The 19,065-nt window shown below is 45.2% G+C and overlaps 1 protein-coding gene across 1 annotated transcript in view; it reads left to right on the top strand.

The window, feature by feature from the left end:
* LOC146201343 (motile sperm domain-containing protein 1) overlaps positions 1 to 18,081 on the top strand; it is a 130,397-nt gene extending 112,316 nt beyond the window's left edge. The window contains exon 7 of the mRNA XM_084595786.1: positions 17,937 to 18,081. Within this exon, the coding sequence (XP_084451912.1) occupies positions 17,937 to 18,010 (74 nt within the window). The 3' untranslated portion in view covers positions 18,011 to 18,081. The remainder of the gene's footprint in view (positions 1 to 17,936) is intronic.
* Positions 18,082 to 19,065: the final 984 nt, after the last annotated feature.

Below are 19,065 nucleotides of genomic sequence, written 5' to 3'. Positions count from 1 at the left end.
CCCGACGAGTGACAAATCCAGTCTCTTAAAAACACCGGTTTATTCCGGTGTTTTTAAGAGACTGTGGTGTTTTTGCTTTTTTTAAAAAAAAGCAAAACAGAGAAAAATAAGGCGCTACTGCGCTGAGGACAGGCTGTTCATGCGGGCGACAATAGAACACCAACGGAAAGCGGGAAGAATGTCAGGGCCTTACCGCGGCGGAACAACACACACTGCGGAGCGAATAAAACGAGCAATGGGGCCAAAGCGCTAACGGCGACACAAGAAAGATTGCTCCTCGCGGCACAGCAACTCACAGAAATATGCCTAGGCTGTTCCTGCAGGCACTGCTTCCATCTTCGCGTCGGCGATCGTCTTTCGGTCGTCCGTGTACACCCTGCTGGCCCATGACGCTCGCCGGTTGCCCCGCGCCGGCCTTTGCGCCGGCGCAAAAAATCCCCGCGCCTCGCTTCTGACGCGCTTATTTACCCTCGTCTGTCGCCGCTAATATCACGCCCTTCAAGATTATCTGCTTGCTCATGCGCACTCGCGCTGCCCGTGCAAACACAATACAAATAGAAAGACGCGCGCGCGGTTTAAAACACCTAAAGGGGCTGCGGAGCCCCACAAGATCTAATTCTTGAAATCAATTCCTCACTTCCACAGCATATTCTAATGGAATTTGATCCAGATCATACCTGAAAGGCCTTCTAGTTTTCTGCGTTTTCTTCAATCGAAGCTTAATTTTGGCAACAAGAAGCTGATGATCGGTGCCACAAGCGGCCCCAGGCCTTGTTTTTGCTGCTTGTATAGCGCTTCTCCATCTCTGCCGGCAAAGAATATAATCGATCTGATTCCTCTACAGACCGTCCGGTGAAGTCCATGTGTACAGGCGCCTCTTGTGCTGTTGAAAATGAGTATTCGCTATGGTCAGGTTGTTTTCTTGACAAAACTCTACTAGCCTCTGTCCAGCTTCATTTGGCTCGCCAAGACCGAACTTGGCTATAATTCCGGATATTTCTTCACTCCCGACCTTAGCATTCCAGTCTCCTATGAGAAAAACGACGTCTGATTATGGGGTGCGGTCTAAAAGGCATTGTAGGTCCGCATAAAATCTCTCAACGTCAGCTTCTTCAGCAGTAGTGGTCGGTGCATAGACTTGGATAACTGTTATGTTGAAAGGGTGACCTTGGATCCGAAGTGAAATCATTCGGTCGTTTTTGGGGTTGTACCCTAGCACTGCTTTGCCCATTCTTCTGTTTACTATGAGAGCGACCCAATTCCTTCTCTTGGATTCGTGCCCACAATAAAAGACATAATGGTCGCCGGAGTTAAATTCTCCCATTCCGGTCCACTTGAGCTCACTGATACCCAAGATATCAGTGTTCAATCTGTCCATTTCTCGCTTGACGACATCCAGTTTACCTTGCGTCATAGATCTTACATTCCATGGTGCTATTTGATATATCTCCTTGCAACATCGGACTTTCCGGTCGCTTCCCGACACATCCACAACTGAGCGTCCTTTTGGCTTCAGCCCAGCCGCTTCATTCGTCCTGGAGCTACTAGGAATCGCCCTTTGTTCATCCCCAGTAACATGTGGGACGCCTTCCAAACTCATCTTCCGGCGCCATATCATTAATGGTATTGTGACTGGCCATAGGGTTTTCTTGGCAGGAAATACTGGAGTGGGTTGCCATTATCTTCTCCAGTGAATCACATTTTGTCAGAACTCTCTGCCGTGACCTGTCTATCTTGTGTGGCCCTACACAGCAGAGCTCACGACTTCATCGAGTTTCGCAAGCCCCTCCGCCACGACAAGGCAGTGATCCATGAAGGGGCTGATTATTGTACTTAATCCAAAAAGTGAGGAAACGTTGTTAAAAGCTCTGGAAACAGTCATAACGAATAAGCAAATTCCGGACAGCTCGCGGCAGAGTAAATATAAAGGGAAAGGAGAAAGGATGCACATAAAATCCTACAGGCCGATTACCATAACATCTGTTATGTACAGGTTGGCCATGCAGGCGGTGAAATTAAAGGTGCAAGCAGGGGTGAAACTCCTGTGAAACATATTAAAAGAAGAAGGTATCGGTTATGAGGTAATAGAGTTCCTACAGGAAATATATACCGGGATAACAAAGTAGAAATTACATGGGAAAGGATAAGTACGTAAGATGTCAAAGTATGCAAAGCATTAAGACAAGGCTGTCCTCTATCACCGCTACTGTTCATGCTTTATAAGATAAACCTGGAACGGAGGATACAAGACAGTAACTTAGGTTTTAACCTGTCATATAGATTAGGTGGAAAGGCGGTAGAGCAGCGCCTCTCCGGTTTGATGTATGCAGACGATATTGTGCTGCTAGCTGAGAGGCTGGAAGAATTGCAAACTCTAGTTAAGTATTGCGGAGACGAAGGGGACGCACTAGGCTTCAGTTTTAGCGCAGTTAAGTCGGGTCTAATGATTTTCAACGGCTCAACTGATCAGGGTCCTAAAATACAAGGCCATGAAATACCCAGATATGTTTAAGTAATACTCTTGTTTGGGCGAGTTGGTTCATCTTTGAAAGGTTATGTATACTTGCGCAAAAAACGGGACATAAAAAGGCACATAAACGACATGTACGGAGCGCAGCTTCCAACTGGTTTTAATTTTGAAAACGTCGATAGATTTATACCGGCACTAAGCAAACACAAGAAAAATAAAATAAAAATAAAAATAAAAAAATAGACGCACTGCCCACGTAGCATACCGCCGCCAAGTGTTCTGCCAGATAGCAAACGTGTAACACCTGATATCCTTCGATATACAGTAATCAAATACAAGACAAGGCCACGACACGGATAAAAGGGAAGATGAAGCATGCAGTGAACGATGAACATATAACATTTGTTAGCAAAAGCAGTGTCAAGGAAATAAAAACAAGTAAAAAGAAAACAAAAATGAAAATCTCGGACAAAGTGTAAAACATTGCTCATCGTAGCAAAAGCAGTGTCAAAAAGTAAGAAATAACTAGATGCAGAAAGGCCAGAACAAGGCAAAACACGGTGGGGAAAAAGCTTATCTAACTAAACAGCAAACGAAGGCTAGGTCAACAACCAACCAAAACTAAGGTGAGGCAAACAAGAAAAAGAATTCACACGTGTCCATCTAAGAATGTAATCTCTTTGTCCAGCAGTACGACAGAAGCAGTGCTAATTCATTTGTCACCAGTTTTAGTAATATGAAAGGCTTCTATTATTTCTCTACTAAGTTTAGTTTTAGTATGTGCCAAGATCGAGGTACTGCTGAACGAAGGCTTGCATTTATGAGTCGTGACATGTTCTGGCGGGCAGCGTCTTTCACTGTTTTGCACTGTCCTTTCATGTTCCCGTAGTCTGTCGTTGACACATTTTCCCGTTTGTCCAATGTATACACAACCACAAGTTAGAGGAATGCTGTACACTACGTTGGTGGCGCAACTGACATATCTTTTTCCATGCTTTTTCTCACATGACTCCCGCTTCCTGGACAGGACAGTGCAAATACTAGATAGACGACTGGGAGCTGAGAAAAGAACCTTTACATCATGCCTCTGGCCTATCTTCTTTAAGTTGTGTGAAATTTTGTGGAGATACAGAATAACCTTCATGCGTTGTCTGGGAACTGTGGGTATCGAAGGCTTCTTGTCTCCTGCTTTTAACTTCTGTAGAAGACTCACAATGACACTCCTGATGACATCGTAGGGGTACCCTGCTTTCTCGAGACGGGCGACCTGGTTTCCGAAGCTGTCCTTCATGAGGTGCGGACAACTTTTGAAGAGCGCTGCTCGAAGAAGAGCTGTAACTATGCCACGTTTTAGCAATTTAGAGTGGGCACTCTCATACGGAAGGAGACTTTTCTTTGTGCGTGGGTTGTATTTGTAGCACAGAAGGCGTTTAGAATCACCAAAGATGATCTGTATGTCCAAGAACTGGATGCAATTGTCTTCAGGGAGTTCCCAGGTAAACTTCAGGCCTTTGGATTCAATGGTAAACAAATTGACGATCTCAGACACCAAATCATCAAGATTGCATCCTGACGGAGCATCTATCATAACTAGGTAGTCATCAACGTACCTCAGAATTTTGAGTACTGCCGTACTTGTTAGGTTTTTCTTGATCCGGTTCTTGATCCGGTTTCTTGACAACCGGATCAAGAAAAATCTAACAAGTACGGCAGTACTCAAAATTCTGAGGTACGTTGATGACTACCTAGTTATGATAGATGCTCCGTCAGGATGCAATCTTGATGATTTGGTGTCTGAGATCGTCAATTTGTCAGTGAAAGATATGTCAGTTGCGCCACCAACGTAGTGTACAGCATTCCTCTAAATTGCGGTTGTGTATACATTGGACAAACAGGAAAATGTGTCAATGACAGACTGCGGGAACATGAAAGGACAGTGCAAAACAGTGAAAGACGCTGCCTGCCAGAACATGTCACGACTCATAAATGCGAGCCTTCGTTCAGCAGCACCTCGATCTTGGCACATGCTAAAACTAAACTTAGTAGAGAAATAATAGAAGGCTTTCATATTACTAACACAAGTGGCAAATGCATTAGCACTGCTTCTGTCGTACTGCTGGACAAAGAGATTACATTCTTAGATGGACACGCGTGAATTCTTTTTCTTGTTTGCCTCACCTTAGTTTTGGTGGGTTGACCTAGCCTTCGTTTGCTGTTTAGTTAGATAAGGTTTTTCCCCACCGTATTTTGCCTTGTTCTGGCCTTTCTGCATCTAGTTATTTGTTACTTTTTGATACTGCTTTTGCTACGATGAGCAATTTTTGCACTTCGTCCGAGATTTTCATTTTTGTTTTCTTTTTACTTGTTTTTATTTCCTTGACACTGCTTTTGCTAAGAAACGTTATATGTTCATCGTTCACTTCATGCTTTATCTTCCCTTTTATCCGTTTCGTGGCCTTGTCTTGTATTTGATTACTGTATATCGAAGGATATCAGGTTTTACACGTTTGCTATCTGGCGGAACACTTGGCGGCGGGATGCTACGTGGGCAGTGCGTCTATTTTTAATTTTTATTTTATTTTTCTTGTGTTTGCTCAGTGCTGGTATAAATCTATCCACTTTTTCAAAATTAAAACCAGTTGGAAGTTGCGCTCCGTACATGTCGTTTATGTGCCTTTTTGTGTCCCGTTTTTTTGCGCAAGTATACATAACCTTTCAAAGAAATACCCAGAGTAGCAGAATATAAATATTTGGGGGTATGGGTAAACGAAGGATTGGCATACATTGGAAAGCATGAGCAATCACTTAAGGCCAAAGGGCGATGGAATGCCGGGATAATGAAGCATAGGGCATTGTGGGGATACAACAGGGGTGTTTGGAAAGGAATTATGGTGCCCGGACTTACTTTCGGAAATGCGGTTTTGTGCCTAAAATCAGAGGTACAGTCGACATTAGAAATAAATCAGGGAGCCGTTGGACGTTTAGCACTAGGTGCCCACGGCAAAACCACAAATGAGGCGGTACAGGGAGATATGGGCTGGGCATCTTTCGAAGTACGGGAAGCTCAGAGTAAAATATTATATGAGGAACGCCTGAGGAAATTGGACAGTAACAGATGGGCAGCTAAAGTATTTAAATACCTGTACTTAAAAATCGTTGACTCACAATGAAGGAAAAGAACTAGGAAACTAACTATTAAGTATGCTAGTCACAAGGACGGAGAAATAAAGAGCATTAAGCATCAGGTGAATAACACAGAAGGTAAAAATTGGATAAATTCGATGGAGAAGAAACAGAGTGTGGAATTATACCGAAAGTGAAAAATGCAGATCAGGAAGGAAGCTTTCTTTGATAACTCAAAAGGCAGTGCCCTACTTTTTAAAGCTAGATCAGGGTGCCTTAGAACACGCAGCTACAAAAAAAAAGAATTAACAATGAATATGACGCATGTGTTGTATGTGGTAACTCCAGTCAAACAATTGACCATATTATACTCGAATGTAATGGTATACACCCGGAAGTTGATGCAGGCGCAGTAACTGTTCCTGAAGCTTTGGGGTTTAGATTTACCAGTGGCCGGGTGAATAAACCGGCGGTGGAAACTAGCAAAAAACGACTGGAAGATTGGTGGCTTAAAAGCAGAGAAGTGACATAATGTTATTAATGTAGAAACAAAAATTTAATAAATAGAATGATGATTTAGCTAACCAATCTAAATCAATAATTAAGATAGAGGGAGAAAAATGAGCATGATAGCTACTGCTACCACCCCGTTTCAAAGGGGACGCTCACGCTCCTATATTCCATCCATCCATCCATCCATCCATCCATCCATCCATCCATCCATCCATCCATCCATCCATCCATCCATCCATCCATCCATCCATCCATCCATCCATCCATCCATCCATCCATCCATCCATCCATCCATCCATCCATCCATCCATCCATCCATCCATCCATCCATCCATCCATCCATCCATCCATCCATCCATCCATCCATCCATCCATCCATCCATCCATCCATCCATCCATCCATCCATCCATCCATCCATCCATCCATCCATCCATCCATCCATCCATCCATCCATCCATCCATCCATCCATCCATCCATCCATCCATCCATCCATCCATCCATCCATCCATCCATCCATCCATCCATCCATCCATCCATCCATCCATCCATCCATCCATCCATCCATCCATCCATCCATCCATCCATCCATCCATCCATCCATCCATCCATCCATCCATCCATCCATCCATCCATCCATCCATCCATCCATCCATCCATCCATCCATCCATCCATCCATCCATCCATCCATCCATCCATCCATCCATCCATCCATCCATCCATCCATCCATCCATCCATCCATCCATCCATCCATCCATCCATCCATCCATCCATCCATCCATCCATCCATCCATCCATCCATCCATCCATCCATCCATCCATCCATCCATCCATCCATCCATCCATCCATCCATCCATCCATCCATCCATCCATCCATCCATCCATCCATCCATCCATCCATCCATCCATCCATCCATCCATCCATCCATCCATCCATCCATCCATCCATCCATCCATCCATCCATCCATCCATCCATCCATCCATCCATCCATCCATCCATCCATCCATCGCAAGGTCCTTTTTCTTGTGCACGAGGCTCATAGCGCCAGCAAAGGTGTTCGCTGTGGTCGATGACTGTCATGTATGCGTCCTTTGTTTGGCAATTCCTTTGTCAGACGAAAAGGGAAAAGGTGAGTTTCAAATATCGTGAAAAGATGGCCCACACGGGAAGTCAAGTTACTTGGGTCAGTCCTAAAATTTACAAAGAAGTCATCGACATAACGAAAGACTTATCACGTCGAGGCCGGTCAGGGCATCCTGTAGCTGCCTGTCGCAATAAACCCAAGCAAAAAAAGTGTGTGGCAAAAGGTATCGCCGACCTCTCTCGCCGACCAACCTTCGGCACTCGACTAAGGGCCGGCGTCGGGGATTGACACTGACCTAACGTTGGCCGATTTTCGGCAATTGACTCGGACCCACTTCTTGGACCGACGTGACCGACCACCTGCCGCACATGGGCCGGCCATCTGCCAACGTTACTGAATGGTCGGCAGTTCGTCTGCGCTAGCTATTTTGCTGACGAAAGACCGTACGTCGGCCGGTTGCTTCCCGACGCCGGTTATTGGCCGGCAGACGGCTGATAGCGTCCGGCATCGCCCCTCGTGCAGGTATTCATGCCATGCATTTAATATATCGTGGCCCATGCGTATATAGCGGGGTAGCGCATACAAATGCATAAAAAAAGCGTAGCTTTTCTGATGCCATGAAGAAACAAAAGCTGCAGTATTTTGCGAAAAATTTATTTGTCAACAGCGTTCAGAAAAAGCTCGCGATTTGCTTTTTAATAAGCATGGATATATGACTGACTATAGAACACGCGTGTGCCACATATGGAAGATGGGCTTGAGGCTTGGTCTTCTTTTGGCAGCCTGTCGATAACTTGATGTCTGCGACTGGTCGGATCTGCGGCAGGTTCCATCTTGGTCAGCTGTACGAAGACAAGTATTTTAATTAAATACTTCATTTTCGTCTGGACATTTACATTGCAGGCAAATATAGGGTGGAAAGGTAGAAAAAGGTCTGCTCACTGCCACCAACTGCACTATCACATCAATATATTTTATGCGTTTGACTTCATGCGACCCTACTGAAAACGCATTAGCGCAAAGCCGCAATAGGTAATCAGGATCCGTGAATCCGCGAGAAAGGCGCGATCACTTCGTTTTGCTGGAGTCGTGATGTTGCAATTTGCAACCGTAGCGCACTCAAACCTTATCCTCCCGTAGCGCTTTCTTGCATGCTAATGCTGCAATTTAATAATTCTAGCAAAACCAAGTGTCCGCGCCTGTCATAGAGCGCGCATGAGGGATTCCAACGCGGCAGAACAAACAGTTTCCGCGATATTTACATGACACCTACAATAAGTTTATTCCGTAGAATACAGCTTAATTTTCTCAAACTAGATGGAACTTTTACAGCAAAAGCGACCGGATATTTAACGATAAGTCATCTGATTTATTTTCGTTATTTAACAACCGAGCATTATTTTAAAAATTGTCTCATCAGCCAAGACGGCTATTTAGACAGCCCAACTCTTAGAAGCTTATAGAACCCGTTGTAAATTTTTAAAGCTTGAAACAAGTTAGCTGAACACCTCATGAGCATGTAAGCACCAGGAATCCGCACGATGAAAATACAACTGCTTGCCTAGAAAGCAAGCGCACAGAGCAAAATCAATGTGAAACGGCTCAGATCTGTGTGCATCACATATATAACTCCATAATCCACAAAATGAACGCGCTGGCTCACTTACCTTGCCAGCATACCGCATCACTCAATCATCAATTTTGACGTATAGACATTAACAGCCGCAAAAAAGAAACAACCACGTACTTGGCATAAATCGTGTACTCAGTCCTGGCACGAGCTTCGGCTTGGCAGCAGCGATGATGCTTGTACAGCTTCTGATCGCTCCTATGGCGAGGGGTACTGCAATATTTATATCAGTGGTTGCATTTGACATTAAACTGGGTTGCATGCATCCAAATGATGTGAGTCGGATAATCGAATTTCCCGTACAAAATCAGCGCTAATACCTGTCCAGCAAGTGCACCGCCATAAAGAAGTGAAAGGCCACGTTTTAGTGTGGAGGAGACCAAGGACTTCGGGCTTCGGCGAAACGAGCTTCCACTGTCGCAGCCAGTTTCCAGATCAGCTGATATCGCCTCCCTGCACGATCAGCGCAAGGCGCGCACACCAATTACAAAATATGAATTTACAGTAACAAGATGCACATAAGTCTCAAAACAATGCATAAAAACAGTACATTATCGTATAGAAGAAAATCAGCGCTAATTTGACTTACCTGATCGGTATAACAAGAAGAATAAGATTGGGATGGAGCGCATTTGGCAAGCACTCGCAGATTATGACTAGCAGCTTACCGGTATCGCTCAAGAGGAAAGTATACAACAGTTGCATCTTGCCTGTACTCACCTATGGGGCTGAAACGTGGAGGCTAACCAAGAGAGTTCTACTTAAGTTGAGGACAACCCAGAGGGCTATGGAACGAAAAATGGTAGGGGTAACATTAAGAGATAGAAAGCGTGCAGAGTGGGTCAGAGAAATAACTCAAGTTAACGACATTCTAGTGGAAATTAAGAAGAAGAAATGGACATGGGCAGGACATGTAGTGCGAAGAGAGGATAACCGATGGTCGCTGAGGGTAACAAACTGGATTCCAAGGGAAGGAAAGCGTAGCAGGGGGCGGCAGAAAGTTAGGTGGGTGGATGAGATTAAGAAGTTCGCAGGGGTCAAGTGGATGCAGCTAGCACAGAACCGGGTTAAGTGGAGAGATATGGGAGAGGCCTTCGCCCTGCAGTGGGTATAATCAGGCTGATGATGATGATGATGATGATGATGATGATGATCGGTATACATGTCAGTGCATGCACTTCGATATGAAGAAGTGAAAGACGGGCGTTTTGGGGCAGAGGAGATCGGACCTCGGACTGCAGCGAAAAGAGCTAATTCCTCCGCCCTAGCTCGTTTCCAAGTCGGCTCAGCACGTCTTCCTGCGCAATCAGAGCGAAATGCGCACACATCGATTATATATATATATATATATATATATATATATATATATATATATATATATATATATATATAAATGTACGTAGCAACAAGATGCGCATATATATATGCGCTCCAGAAACAATTGCAGTATATTGTCGTATCGAACAAAATCTGTTGTTATTGGACTTACCTGATCGGTATAGTGAGTGTGCCTCCATATTAGAAGTGAAAGGCGAGCATTTTGGGGCAGGAGACACCCAAGAACCCAGACTACAGCAAAATGAGCCAATTCTGCCACCGCAGCCAGCCGCAGCTTTGTTTCCAAACGGCTCAGATATATTCTTTGCCACTTGAAACTACTGATTGCGACAATGAGGTCCTGGATGAATATATAGCTGCTATCTCTACAAGTTTCCCTGATGTTGGCGAATTCAAGATTGCGCAGCGGCACGACAACGAGTTGGCGCCGCTTTTTGAGGCAGCAAGTTCCCGGAACCCTAAGACCTCATTCTGAATTCGTGACGGTGTACTATACAGGAAGAACTATTCGTCAGTAGGTGCGCGGCTTCTTCTGGTAGTTCCTACAAGTCTTAGGTGTCAGGTTCTTCGGGTAATGCACGACGATGCCACAGCTTGACACTTGGGTTTCGCGAGGACATTGCACAGGACTAAGGAACGTTTTTATTGGCCGAAGATGCGTCAAACTACTCAACGTTATGTGGCCAGCTGCCTCCAGTGCCAGCGTTTCAAGCACCCAACCTGCTCACCGCCGGGTCATCTTCAGCCTATAACGCCACCACGAACCCCATTGGAACAGGCAGGAATTGATCTTCTAGGACCGTTTCCCCGTTCCTCCAACGGAAACCGCTGGGTCATAGTGTGCGTAGACTACCTTACGCGGTACTGTGAAACTGCTGCTATACCGTCAGCCACTGCTTCTGATGTCTCGGCGTTCCTACTACGGTCCATCATTCTTCGACATTGGCCTCCTCGTGTGTTAATAAGCGATCGTGGCCGACAGTTTACGGCAGAAGTTGTAGAAGAACTTCTTCGCCTCTGCTCATCCCGATTTCGCCATTCAACTCCTTACCACCCACAAACAGATGGTCTTAACGAACGCACCAATCGGACGCTTAGCAATATGCTCGCAATGTATGTCGACTCGCGCCACAAAAACTGGGATGAAGTCCTTTCGTTTAAAACATACGCATTTAACACTGCTAAGCACGAAACGACAGGCTACAGTCCGTTTTTTCTTCTCTATGCACGACCTCCACGAAGCACTTTGGACACGTTTCTGCCTTTCTCACTCCCTGCTGAAACTTCACTAGCGCATACTCTCTCTTTGGCTGAAGAAGCTCGTCGACTCGCTAGACTTTGCACTCTAGCCTCCCAGGAACGCTACAAGCAACGCTACGACAAGCGTCATCAAGATGTTAATTATGTCCCTGGTGACTTGGTGTGGCTTTGGACGCCGTTGCGTTAGCGCGGCTTGTGCCAGAAACTGTTGCACCACTATACTGGCCCTTTCGTTGTATTGGAACGCCTCAGCGCAGTAAACTTTGCAGTCTCTCGCGTGACCACCCAAGGGCGTCGTTCTCGGAAGACTCAAGTAGTCCACGTGGCCCGCATGAAGCCCTTCTATCAACGTGACGAACCTTGACTCGCCCGGCGGGCATCGTCTGCGAAGGGGGCAGTGTCACGCACTTCCCGCGGTCCTTATTGAAGGAAGATGAGGTTTGGTGGAATAAGCGGAAGAGGACGAGGAAGCTGGGTCTGCCTACTGTGGTGTGCTAATCTCCAGCGTATCCTACCATCTGTGTAAATAAACGTCGTAACAATATATATATTTCTTCTTTGCGTTTAATTATCTTTCTCCTGAACAGATTACATTACTAATTTATGTGATTATCGAAGTAAAAATAAAAAAAAGACAAAGTGCAATCCCCAATGCTTTCCTTGGCCTCGCCGACTGTTGGCTTCTTTCCTTTATATATATATATATATATATATATATATATATATATATATATATATATATGTGTGTGTGTGTGTGTGTGTGTGTGTGTGTGTGTGTGTGTGTGTGTGTGTGTGTGTGTGTGTGTGTGTGCAAGGATGCACAAATAAAGATGCAAAGAGTATATAACAAGATGAGCATATGCTTCAAAACAATACATTATTATGTTCAGTATAATATTGAATCTAGCAAAAAGCTCCTCTGATCAAGACCGAAAGATCATGTACTTACGCATGTTTTGGTGAACTTCGGCACGAAGAATCTGTACAGAACGGCTGCAATCATCAGCTGCATATGTGGGCTGTTCTTTTCAAACGCTGACTGCTGCAGAAAGTAGAGACCGATTGAATTTGCGCGAATTAAAAGCGGAGAACAAAAATTAGACTCTAGCATCGAGCCCACACGGAGGTTGGCCGTCGACTGAGTGGCGCCGCGCATCTTAGCTCGCGCGGGAGGTTTTCTTCCGCCATTTGGACACGTGACCTCAAGAAGGGGGGAGGGGGGTGGGAGAAGCTGCAAAAGCAGGGAGAATCTCTCTGTGTGCGGTGCATGCAACTCTTTTTTTTTTGTCGCCCCGTGGTAGGGTGCCTGGATGCCTTTCGCCTCCCTGTGGTTCTTTCCGCTTTGCCGCAGGGAGAAAAGATGGACCGATGGACTCGGTGGGGCAACGGGTCCCGCGCAGCGAGAAGCAGTTTTCTTTCTTCTTCACGCCCCCTCCCTCCCCTCCCTCTTCATTCAAGACCGTCGTTCAAGAAGCGTCGAAGTCGTTTTTCTTTCCTTTTTTTCTACGGCTTCTGTGGAGCCCTCGTCTTGACACAAGCGGCAGTAGGTCTTTGCATGAAAAAATATGGCTTGGAGTGAATGCATACAATGTTCTTTTAACCGAATATCGTCCACACAAACCAAGTGTGGGGCAGTAGAACACCTGCAGCTTCATTTAGCCAAAATAGCACGACCTAGTTACGTATATAGTGTTCAGCAACTTTATCGGAACCGTCTTGGAAAATGTTTCCACCGGTCGAGATGGGCAAATTTTCCAAGACGGTTAAGTTGCTGAACACTGTATATTATAAGTGCTTTTGCAGAGATTATATAGTCCATGCGGATTTATACTTCCCAAAGCAGTACGTGGGTTATTTTGAGCACCTCGGGCTGTCATATCAATCGCAAACCACATTTCCGTTTTCGCATTTGGTTTCCATCATAATGCTGCTTCTGCAGCTCGACTAAAGCCCGTGACATCGAGCTCAAGCTGGTAAATACCGATTGAACCACATAGTAACTGCTGCAAGTTTCTGACAAAAATATTTTGTCAATTTGTTCTAGGGATGCATGAAAAGCAGTAGAAAGTCGCAGGGCAAAGTGCACCGGATCCGGGTGAAAGCTCATAAAAGCTCACCGCATCTTTTCTTCACCGCGTACGAAAGGTAAACTCACTGAGGCTTATACCTGCGAAACGAATTTATGAGCGTTTAGGATTGATAGGTTTCGAGGGCACTGGCAAAAGTAATTGACGGTTAACATATAAACCTTAAAGGCACGTGATCTCTTCGGTTTACCGTGGGTTTGCTTAGGGTTATGTTAACTTTATGATGAGGTTGTTTTAATGCAGAGGTTACCATTTAACCATAAAAAAACGAACAATTACATTCGTAGGTTCATAGCAGTTTACCGCGGCAATCTTAGGCATTTAATACTAAGTATGCTTCAAACAGAAAATCAGCACCTACCAGTTCGCAAATTCAAGCATGAGTTCATGGCAACTCGCGATCAACTACAGAGTGTACCATCCCCGCCGGGGCTCAATTAGCGCGCGGTTAAAGCTTTATTTCAAGATTTGTGTAAATAACAGTTAATTTCACCGTCTGTTGCGCGATGTATAATTATATCAGCAGGCTCAAATGATATAGTGTCTATATATATCATGCACGCGGTATAATCAATGTTGCATAAAAATAGCTGTTTCAATGAAACGAATTTTCCACTTTTCTCCCGCTTTGCCGACTGCCTCATGGAACGTAGAGGGGAAACCTGCTGTATTGCAGGAGACTTTACTTTGATATGCACAATGTTATTTAATGATATATTATAGCAGCAGTGAATACGCGGCTAGGGAAAAGGGGATTCGAGGAACTTGATATATATTCTGCCATTTCATACCATATTTCTGCATGTGAGGCTGACGTTGAAGAATTTAACACAATGTAGACCGCCACTGGTGCAGGAGCCGATCGATCCTCTTCATGTTGCGCGGGACTCTCAAAAGCAATCCCTTTGAATTTTCTCAAAAGAACCAAAGGTTACTTCTTACACAATGCTTGTGTTCGCAGGAAGTCACGTTCGACAGGCGAATCGTCCGGGCGATCGGCTCTTTGCGTGCCTTTCATTTTTATTTGGAATCTATCAGGACCACATTTGTGTTCTGGATAATGAGAGTCGGCCTCGGCATATTGATATATCAGGAATAAAGCTTTCCTAATCCCCGTGTTTTAACTGAGGCGGGCAAATATTTATACCAAGCTGTTCTATTTATCCTCATGTCGGCAATATCCCCGAGTTTCGTCTATCGAGAGTGCAGCATATATATATATATATATACGAAGCGTTACAGCTCATTTGGTCCAAAAGCCACCTCGCTAACCCGGTTTTCGCTTTAGTATTGTCGAGTTTTGTCTGAAATATTCGGAACGGGGTAGTAAATATGGAGATGCGGTGCAGGTTCCCACCGGGATCTGTGACAGATGCTGTGCCTTCGCGCTCACTCGTTCAGTCGTGTCCGACTCTTCGTGACCCTATGGACCATGTCACGCCACGCTTTCCGGTCTCTCACTATCTTCCTAACATCACATAACTTCATCTGCAGTGCCTCGAGGATGCCATCTAACCATCGCGTTCGCTGCCTACCCCTTCTCCGGCGACCCTCAACCTTTCCCAACATCAAATCTTTCTCCAGCGACTCCTCTCTTCTCATCAGATGACCAAAGTAGCTGGGCTTTAACTTTAGAATTTGACCCTCCAATGAGCAGTCAGGGCTTATGGTCGACAATATCGACCGATTTGATCTTCTGGCAGTCCAAGGAACTCTCAAGAGTCTTCGCCAGCACCACAATTCAAACGCGTCAACTCTTCGGCGGTCAGCCTTTTCCACAGTCCAACTCTCGCATCCATACATCACAACTGGAAAGACCATAGCACGAGTTATACGGATCTTGGTTGGCAGACTAATGTCTCTGCTCTTTACTAGGCGGTCAAGGCTAACCATTGCTCTCTTTCCCAGAAGCAGGCGTCTCCTAATTTCATAGCTGCAGTCGCCTTCCGAGGTAATCTTGGAGCCCAAGAACAGAAAATCTGTCACGGCTTCCACTTCTTGTCCATTGATGCTCCAGGACTTGATAGGGCAAGACGCCATGATCTTTTGATTTTCCTATAAACAATTTACAATTAACTGCGGTTGTCCACCGAGATAGAGAGATAGAGAGAAGAATGAGAAGGCGTTGTATCCCGTCGAATGTTAAGGGGAAGCTTGAGCGTCCGCCTAATTTTGATTTCCTTCTTTCAATTATTATTAACTATTCCATCGTATCACTGTGTAAAATCATGGAACAATTTGTGCGAGTGCAGACGTGCGAAAGTGCGTGCGTGCGCATGCATGCGTCACACACGGCTTCGCGCCGATGTCGGGATAGACAATTAACTCAATCTCGGACATCTTGTTCATCCTAAAGTTATAGCTAATTAAAGTATGCAGGAAACTTCTGATAAAGCCTAGTGCACACAGGTGCCAACTTTCCCACATCTGTGTTGTTTGATTGTTTATTGATCCAGCCTCCCAATGATTCGACCCTGCATGGCTTAGCACGTGTTTTCTAGCACGTGTTGGCTTAGCATGTGTCCCTCTCACTCGCCGTGGAAGTTTCTGTGGCAAGAGGTCTTTGTTTCTTTCGTGGCAGAAAGACGGAGGTGCTCGTCACCAATTTCTCCAATGAACATTGACATCTGTTCCGTGGCACTGCGATCGCTTACGTTGATCATCTACAATTAGAGAGGAAGTCACCAGGGATTTTTTTCAGCGATTTGTTGCGCCGTAATACAATGATAAATGGATTTGGCAGAAATATTTTCACGACTCAAGCCACAGGGAGCCGTCAAGGTACACGGTACCGTGAAGGTAAGACCCGAGAGTCAGGTTTGCGTCTAGCTCTGATGACAGTGTCCAGCACCAGCGCGCCGCTCGTGCCAACAACCGCTTCGCCGTCGTCGGCACCAAGCACGGCTGTCGCGCGGCGCTAGGCACGTGGCATTATTCCCCCCCGTGAAAGAAAAACATCGTCCCGAAAAAATTAGGTGTGAGGTGAACTGTACAATAACGCAAGGTCTCACTTGCAGGAAGCGCTCAGTCACGCGAAAAGTACGGCTTTAAAGGAGCCGCGAAGCGCTTCGTAATATGATATCGGTTATGCTTCAGGTCAATTCTTTATGTCACAGGGATACTAGCTCAAAAAGAATTACAAGAATCGGTGCACAGGAACGGGAGTTATTCAATGAAGAAATTTAAAAATAGAAGCAAACAAAGAACTGCCCTCAACTCAAATTTTGCGCGGCTTCCCATTCCCATTTCGCTCTCCCATTGACGTCATTGGGTGCGACCAATCAAAAGAGGCGAACCGATGACGTCGCGGAAGTTATCACTGCATGGTTGCCTGTTTGCTTTAACTCGTTCCTGCCAAGGATGTCAGCGTCGTTTCTATGGTTACAAGGAACACGTGGGCGTAAGTTGACAGCGTCGCTCCCATGTTGATAAACAGGTGGATGGTTAGCGACGCTTCACCATCCGATATCAGCACTGCTAGCACCTTAGGAGTGCATAAGAAGTCACCGTAAATGGACTTGCCAGACTAATCGGAACTCAAACGCGAGATATCGCGACGGAGCGACGATCTGCGCGTTATTCCGTGCGGGGATGCGCCGAAAGGGGACGAACAGCAGCCGACCAGCATCGTCGCGTCCACCGCGCGGTGTTGACGACGATCGCCCAGCAACGCTGCCAGACCACCACCAAGCTGACGATGCGAACTGGTAAATGTGAACCGCAGCACTTTTTTTGCATCTTTCTTGGGGCTGAAACGAATTCTTATAGAATGCAGTGGCTCGATTAGATCGTTTCCGCCAAGTCGTTCTCGGTACGCAGGCACGCCTCGCGAACTTCGAAAAACAACATACGTGTATATTGACCAAATGTGCCTTGTCCATATCGCGATTAAAAACGTGGTGATAGAGCCACTGTGGTAACATTACGTTCAATTTTAACCCCGTAAGTCACGCGAGCGGAGAAAACACCACACTGATGTCTTGAAACTGTTGCTGCGTCCAGGTGTACGGAGCCTCTGTGCTGCCGAGATGTTGAGCCATGTGGTTCCACATTAAGGACGTTTGAACCTTTCCAACATGTGTGCATGCTGTAAAAGCACAGTATTTCACTGGATTCACTAGTGCAGCTTACTCATTTATTATCATTGCATATGTGTAGAAAGCACTATCAGTAATGTAATGACTAATCTATAGCAGAACTTATTAGATCTATGTACAACCTTTTCTTTTATATTTTTTTATTCCCTGAGGCGAGAAAACATTAAAAAAAAAACTCTACATAGGGTACTTTGTCTCAAGGTATGGAGGTGATTTGTGGTGGTACTCTTTTTGCAGTATGCTAGACATTTGAGTCAAACCAATGTGGACTGGAGCTTTGTAAATCCAGAGATTGATTTTTCACAGATGTCTCTCTTCTTTTCATTCTAGAAAATGTTATGTGGCCTACCACCAGTTTGCAAGATGGATTTGGGGGAGAGACTGAACTGGAGAACAAAGAGTGATCCCTTCAAGTGCGGTGACCATGATTAGGAAGATGTTTCCATCGGAACGCTACACAGGGTTAAATTTCCCAACTGTGAGGGGTAAAAAAAAAATAAACCATTTTTCAGTTTTTTCAAGATTCATTTGTTTATACAGTGCACAGCTTGCAGCACGGATTACAGCATGTGGTACTGTTAAGCCGAAAAGCAATTAGTATGCCAGGCAAAGACAGAAAAGGGCAACACAGATATACAACTTTTGAAACACTTTTTTTCAGGGCTCTTCATTTTTGGGTCTTACACTTTCCGGAGGCCAAACTACAACACCATATTGCAACACCGGGAAGAACCGAGAAAAGCAAATGCTTCCCCCGTGGTCATGTTAATGGCCATTTTTTAAATTCTTAGCAAAACAGTGCACAGGGTGACGGAACAGAGTCATGAAGACACTAACACAGAACTCGCTAGCAACTGAATAAATATATTGCTTGCAGGCAAGAAATACTGCATGCTGCTCCACAAAGAGACATGCACCAACTGGCCAGGCTACTTTCACTGATGCATTTTGGAAAGGCTCTTGTGCCAATGGCACTTCGGATACACATATAGGTGTCTGTTCCAAGGCTCAGCCACAACAATACCTATATCCTGGTAGTGAGGCAAAAGTTCTGGCATTGCATAACTTTGACCTGCAGCTATGTTGACGCATGGAGTATTGCAGCAAGGTATGAAGCAGACCATGTCGAGCTTCCAATGTCGAGAGCATACCAAAAAAGAAAAAGAGGTTCATATTCTTGATGTGCAAGATTCGACACCTACTCCTTGCTGCCAAGTATACTAACCGGGATAGCAGTTTTGGAGCCACATAGATGATAGGCAGCACTAAATGCAAGCAATGGTCACTCCAAATGCAGCAAGGTGCCAGTGACCACTTCACTTGGATGTTGAATGAATGCAGGGGCAGGTCTACAGCAGAGGCTGAAAAATAATAGGAAGCGTGGCTTCTATCACTGTCAACAATGTCTAGAAGTTTTCACAAATAGGAATCTGTGTTCTTGTCACCCTGAGAGACGGAT

The sequence above is a fragment of the Amblyomma maculatum genome, chromosome 2 (genome assembly GCF_055883805.1).
Source record: "Amblyomma maculatum isolate TAMU_Amacu chromosome 2, ASM5588380v1, whole genome shotgun sequence".
In the NCBI taxonomy this organism is placed as follows: domain Eukaryota; kingdom Metazoa; phylum Arthropoda; class Arachnida; order Ixodida; family Ixodidae; genus Amblyomma; species Amblyomma maculatum.
Note: the sequence above shows the minus strand (reverse complement) of the source record. Positions and strands in the feature narration are given on the sequence as shown.